General features: G+C 46.2%; 1 protein-coding gene across 3 annotated transcripts in view; it reads left to right on the top strand.

The window, feature by feature from the left end:
- Nucleotides 1-1542: 1542 nt before the first annotated feature.
- Nucleotides 1543-6790, top strand: part of usf1 (upstream transcription factor 1) — a 13491-nt gene continuing 8243 nt past the window's right edge. For 2 of the 3 annotated variants that reach the window (XM_082504280.1, XM_082504278.1), the window contains exons 1-4: nucleotides 2114-2641; nucleotides 2752-2801; nucleotides 3613-3725; nucleotides 3942-4055. In XM_082504280.1, the coding sequence (XP_082360406.1) occupies nucleotides 2634-2641; nucleotides 2752-2801; nucleotides 3613-3725; nucleotides 3942-4055 (285 nt within the window). In that variant the 5' untranslated portion in view covers nucleotides 2114-2633. Of the gene's footprint in view, nucleotides 1912-2113; nucleotides 2642-2751; nucleotides 2802-3612; nucleotides 3726-3941; nucleotides 4056-6790 lie in introns of those variants that run through there. The other variant, XM_082504279.1, reaches the window with a different exon arrangement.

Here is a 6790-nt window from a genome sequence, read left to right as displayed (position 1 = left end):
TATCGCGAGCCAAACAGGAACCACAAAAAAAAGGGCCTTGTTTCATCTGCAGTGACCTAAGATGACTGCCATGAGTAGATTTATTACATATCAAATAAATCTGTGGAAAATTGATCAGATGTCTTTAAAAAAAAAGAAAAAGGTCATGTTGTAATATCATAATTTGACCACTAGGTGATGACAATAACCACGTGAAGTATCAAGGTCTATGAGACGTGGACGTTACGTTTTTTTAATATTATTATTATTTGAAGCCAACGGGAGAAAACGTTTTTATTTGTGTAGGTTTTTTTCATCAAAAGAGCAAGTATCCTGTTTACTACCCGCTCCATCTACAAAAAGGCTTTTGGAGGGTTAGGGATGTAACAGTGACGTGTCCGGTGCTTCTTTCCTTTTCTTTATTTCTTTCGCCAGTCCTCGAGACCTACTGACCTGCAGCGTTTAGATGCATCCTTGTTCCAACACACCTGAATCAAATGAATAGCCGGTTACGAGGCCTTTGATGGCATGCTGAAGATGTGATTCAGCTGTGTGGGAGTAGGGATGCGTCTGAAAGCTGCAGGGCAGTAGCTGGCGATCCCTTCTTTAATGGAGTGGAGTGCTGAGAACAGCTTCTTCTGTTCCAAAAGGCGCTTTTTCGAATCTCTGGGGTTTTGTTGGGATTTCTTTTCTGTTCGTTGTTCCTCCACGCCGACATTAAACACCACAACTTTCACTGAAAGCAGTGTGGCGCTGTAAGCTGGCGACTTCGCCACGGAGGCAGAAGCCTTTAGAAGGCACTTTACCTGCAGGCACACCCGCGCTGGTTTAGCTCAGTGGTTACTTCTCAGCACCTTTGAACCGCTTTACTCTCGTCAGAGGGATCGAACCACGGGCGCTGTCCAGTGTTTTACATCTATTTTTCTTCCACTCACAGTGGAGGAGGAAGTGATTCCTTAAGCTTAACTAGTGTTCCCGGTCACAATTGACCGGTCTGTTTTAGCAGCTCTTAAGTTAGCATAACAAACATTTTTCACCGGGAACACCACAGATTGATTGAACACAAGGTTGATTAAAACACTCAATAAAAGAGGTGATCATCGCCTTTTCAAGTGCATAGTGTGGAAGATGTCATAAGGCCTTCAGGCAATCGGATATTTATGAGTGTTTTAAGTTGTAAGTCGGTCAGATATGACACGACAGGACAGACGGCTTTAAAGGGCTCTTTCCCCGCTGCTGCCTCCGCGTTAGTTTAGCTCAGTGGTTACTTCTCAGCATCCAAAAGCTCTTCCAGCCTTCGTCAGAGGGTTCGAACCACGGGCGCTGTCTAGCGCTTTTACCTCGCCTGGCCCGAGCACTCATATTTTTTTCGTTTGAACACGTTCATAATGCATCACGCTTAGTATTACATCGAGTAATAACTACAAGAATAATAATAATAATAATGCATTTTTATTGCAACTAAAACGGCATTTCCGCCAGAATACTGGAGACCCATGTTGATTTCTGTCATTGTTTATTTTGAATGTTGACCCTCTGCGGATGTAGTGAAGTCATTGAAAGATAAAGGCAACACTGAAGTGACCGAGGGACACCCCACAGACGCCTCCACACGCTCTGGACATCCGAGCTGAACAGTGAACCCTCCTGGCCGCAGAGCACACACTTTCAGGTTACCTGTGTCAAGCTGGTACGCGTTAGGTCTTCCGTGAGGTCCTCTTTCGTGAATGCAGTCAAATGTACCAATTTACTCTGAATAGTGACGCAAGTATATATTTGGAAGTTGTGTAACATAGACTCATTTTTAACGGAAGTGTAGTTATTTGTATATTGTTGCTGTTACTGATCTGGAAGCAGCCGACTTGATCTCCTGTGGCGCATGCGTAAAGCTGAAACAGCTCTGTTGACAAATATCGGAGGAGGGACCACTGTGTAAGTAGATCTTTGTTCAGTCTGGAATATCTTGGCCATCATTTAGAACTAAGCGCATAATTTGGACATTAGAATGTTTTTTATAAAAACGTCGTCTTTATTAGCGAGGGCAGACACTGTTTTCACCGAGGCAGCAGGAAGAGGAGTGCTTTGTTAAACATCTGCAAAAACCGCTGGGGCCGTACGGTAATGTAACAGAAAAGACAGGATCCTCGTCGAGTCGCAACGAGACATTAGATTTCCCCCAGAACTGTCAAATTAAAAGCGCTGATTTGGCGCACACGTCGAAACTTCGCTCAGTCATAGCAGTAAAATACAAATATAAGCTAGATATAACGTGCTATAGTGTTAAAGGTAACACTGACTACAACAGACACCGACGTTGAACACTTCAGTGACTTGCCTTGTTTGCTGCCACCAGTGTTGATGCTTTAACTTTGAAGGCGACATCTGCTCGTTTCCTGCGCACAGACCGTGACGTTCGCACGGTTTCTGCTCCTTCGGCATTAACTGCTAGCTACCGCCAACGTTTTTCTAATGTCGTTTTAGCTGCAATCTCCCGCTTTAAGCGTGTGTTCGCTCAAACGACACCATATCGACACACGATATTTTATAGTCGTGAGCAAAGTTTGTCCCACGTCTTTGTCAAACTCATGAACTTGTTTCAGTCTGGCTGTGGGAGCGAGTGAAGGCGGTCTCCTCGTCCAAGAGCTTCCCGAGCAATGAAGAGGTGAGTGGGGCGTTTAAATGCGCCATTGTTGCAGTTACGACAAAGTCAAGGACTTGTATTTAACAGGGGAATGAGCTAATTTATGTATCCTCTGTTTCCAACGTGCGAAGTCAGCAGAAAAGCCCTGAACAAGACGGCACTGTTACCGTCAACGAGGAAGGTAAAGAAAAAAAGCTGTGTGTGTGTGTGTGTGTGTCACTGCCTTTAAAGTTTCCTATTAACACTGTACTAACGGACTGCCGTGGTACTTCTATGTACTTTAAACAGTCCGATGCAGACTCGGCCGGTTCTGCCTGAGAGTACAGTTGAGTTGATGGGACTTGGAGTCTCCTTTGTCCTGCTGCTGACAAAGATACAGTCAGTATCTCCCAACTGAAAGCAGACCGAGCTTTCATTTTGACAGTTATGATGAGTTACACAGCTATGTGGCCAGCTGGCTAGATATCTCGTCCTCACCAGCAGTTATTAAGTGAAACTGCTTCATTATTCATTAAGAGCCGATCAAACAGGCAGGCACACACGTATTTTCACTGCTGGCACATGGCTATGGATACAAGGAGCTTTTAGGTTGGAGGAGGTGAAGGAAGTGAGTTTCCTTTTTTACACACAGATTTGTGGAGAAGCTTAATATTTAGCTAGCTGGTTAACCTGAATTCCATGTGATTGTAGCTGTGTAGTTTATCTTAAATAAGGGTGATTCCAGGATACACTGAAAGACAAAGAGGGATGACATTAATAATGGATTAATAAAGGAGTGACTTCAGCTGACCTGGAGCGACATGATTGTGTTGTTACTATAACATTTCCTTTAAGTCTTTGCAGTTTTGTAATCTTCCAGAGCATATCTGGTTGTGTGGGACAGCCAAATCATAAGTAACACAGTTTCAGTCTTTTTAAACTGCTGCTGTGTCCTCAGACTTATTTCTGATGGTTCTAGGGCTGTCTTACATTTTATACGTTTGCTTCTTCAGGGTCCGTAGCTACCGCTGAGGATCCAGCAGCTATTGCTACTATTCAGTCTGCTGCCACCTTTACTGACCAACCCATCAAATATCTGTTCAAGACAGAAGGAGCGGGTGGACAGGTAGGACAGAGTGCTGAGAGGAAGGACTTTCTTTCATTCTGTCACTGTTTGCCTGTTTGTTTTCTGACACTTCTAATTTGAATGTAGTTCACCTAAGCACAAATGCACAGGTTCCAGCTTAGAAGTTCAGGTAGATTGGAGTGTTCTCCTGAGGTTTACCTGTCATCTCAGAGGTAATGAGACATCAAGCACTCAGTGTAATGTGTTGTGTTGCAGGTGACCTACAGAGTGATCCAGGTGGCAGATGGCCAGTTGGAGGGTCAGACAGACGGAGCTGCAGCGGTCAGCCTGGTCGCCGGTTTCCCCGCGACCACTCAGACTGTCACACAGGTGCCAACAATAACTGACAGCTAACTGTAATCTTAGGAGGTTGGAAGAAAAAGGTGTCGTAAACCATTGCCTCTGTTCAAGGATGGTCCTTCACACTGCACATGGATGGCTTCTTACAGTTCTCTTTCAAACCATCTGTCTTCTCTGTCCAAAATGTGAACGCTGGCATCCTCAACAGAGTGACCTTTGACCTTTAGATGCAGATGTACAGCTGAGTCTCGTCCGGTCGAGGTGGCTCTTCTGTGTTGTGCCATGTGTTTTTGGAGTGGGTGTTTATGATGAGTTACACAGCCATGTGGCCAGCTGGCTCGATATCTAGCCAGTGTAGAGTACTGAGCATTAGAGCAGGGCGATATGACCAAAAATATTTATCACGATATACATTTGAAAATTTGCGATAACGATATAATTGACACTAGACAAAATACTTTACAACTCCTCAACTTTATTAGTGCAAAAAAAACATCAATGTATTTTCACTTAAACAAGCAGCTGTTTTTTATGTGCATTAAAGTTATATAAAAATGTAACAGTGCAAATTCCTCGCTGACAGTTTAACCAAAAGGCATTTCAGTGGAAACTGGCCGACATATCCTCAGCATAACCATGTATAACATCCACAAAACTTAAAAAGAGGTTAAACACACACAGTACGGTAATATTATGTTGAAGCACAGTACGTATCACTCCGCGAGGCTCCGCCTACGATAGCCGCAATGCTCCGACAATCTATCAAGCGGTGCGGCTTCGTAGCTTAGCAAAGTCGTACTGAAACATTTGACAGATTTTCGAGCGCCGTGCACATAAAATCGTTTCGAGGTCAGTAAACACAACCAGAGTTCAAACATAAGGCACACGGGATTATAAGGGGCTCTGTCGACTTTCAGAGAAATCAAAGGATTGATTTTAAGTGCCCCGTATTTTCCAAAAAAAACACGGTAATAACGACGGCCCGCTAGCATGCTCCACCAAAAATAGTGCTTTGTTGTGTATCTGACGGACGAAGCTAAACACCTCACCCCTGGCGTCGTTGCCCACCTCTCAAGGTTAAATACACGTAGACATTGAGGGCTAGCAGGAGGGACTATGCGCTTACCTGCTGCTCTCTGGCAGGTAGCTCCATGCCCTCCTGGGTTTTAAATGCACCTTAGAACACACATGCATCAACACTACAATGAGCGGGTGGAGGGAGGTTTGGAGTCTTCTCTCACCCCCATTCTCTGCGACCTGCTGGAGCGGGGGGGCCAGGAGGAGGAGTTGGCCCTCCGACTGGGGTCTGGAATGTGGGGTCTCCCTGCTGCTGCGGAGTTGGGGCGGTCTGCCTCCCCCCACCGCAGGGAAAAGGGTCACACCACCTGGGTCTGGGTGCAGTTCCCCCCTCCAGGGGCAAGGGTACCTAGACCCGGTTTGTAGAGTACGCTTGGGGAGTGTGATCGTGTGTACAACGTCTCTTTATGTCTGTCTCCACGTTGGTTGAGTGTGGAGTAAGTGCATATGAGAGCATGAGGGAGGGAATGGATGTTTGTATCTGTGTGTGCCTGTATGTCTGTGTCTATATGTCAGGTTGGGTGTCAGGCGCCACCTCTCTGGGGACATCTCAGGCCCTCCAAGGTTTGGAGGCCTATCTCCCCCTACCACCACTTCCCCTGCCGGTGGCGGACTCCCTCAGACATCGGTGTGTTGGTGGTTCTTTGTGTCCGGGGATGGGCGTCCAGGTACCCACCGGCTCACTCCTTGGTGGCCGCTTATCGGGGCCTGGAGCCTGGGGCTCGCTCGGGCCACTTCGGAGGTGGGGTGCCCCCGGCCTCTCGGCCTGGGGCTCGGTCACTCAGGCACGGCTGGCTGCCGGCGGAGCTCACGGGCGCGTCACTGCAACTCCCCCTGGCTTCTGCTCCGCGGCTGCTGAGTGAGCCCTCATCTGGGACTCTCCTCAGCTCTTTCTGGGACAGTGGCGCGGCTGCCCCTCTGTTGGTCTTCCATGGTCTCTTGTGTTCTGGGGGCCTCTGGATGTCTGGAGTTTTGATCTCCTCCATACCTGCTTCATGCCCTGGAGGACGGGGCTGTGGCCCCTCCACACCCTCTAGCAGATCATTACATGAAGGAACCTTTTAAAAACAAGCGCGTCCATGCTCACAGGTGTACACACGGGTGATCACACCCACAAACTACACCCTTTTTGGCTCCTACCTCAAAGCACGCTGTGCGCTGTCGATCTTACGTGCTGCACAATAATGTTCAATTTTTAGTATTTACTGTCATATTCCCATAGATCATCGTGATGTTGTTCATTGTATTGCTCTCGTTTTCTTCTGCTTGTTTTCTTTTTCTTTCTTAACAGGTGATCCAGGTGATTGATAGATGGATTTTTTTTTTGTGCCTCTTCCCCGCTGTTTTTCTTTCCCTCTTCCTTTCTCCCTTTTCTTTTCCTCATTCAAGTCTGTCCCATATCTAGCAAGTGAAAATAAAAAATTTATAAAATAAACAATAAAAGGTGAATCAAATAGACCATTACGGCAAGGCTGGGATGGTCAATTTGGTAAAGTAAATCCGTTGGGCATCTTTCTTTGCCTTTAGACAAGAATTCTGATGGCAAAAGAGCCAAACGGGACAGGCAAAAAACAAAACAAAACACACTGACAGCCAACTGAATAAGAATACCGTTCTAGTAGAGCTGGGCGATATAAGATTTCTTCATATCACGATATGTTTTTTTCATTTCAGGCGATAACGATATC

Source organism: Aulonocara stuartgranti (assembly GCF_965226115.1).
Source record: "Aulonocara stuartgranti genome assembly, chromosome: 14".
Taxonomy (NCBI): domain Eukaryota; kingdom Metazoa; phylum Chordata; class Actinopteri; order Cichliformes; family Cichlidae; genus Aulonocara; species Aulonocara stuartgranti.
Note: the sequence above shows the minus strand (reverse complement) of the source record. Positions and strands in the feature narration are given on the sequence as shown.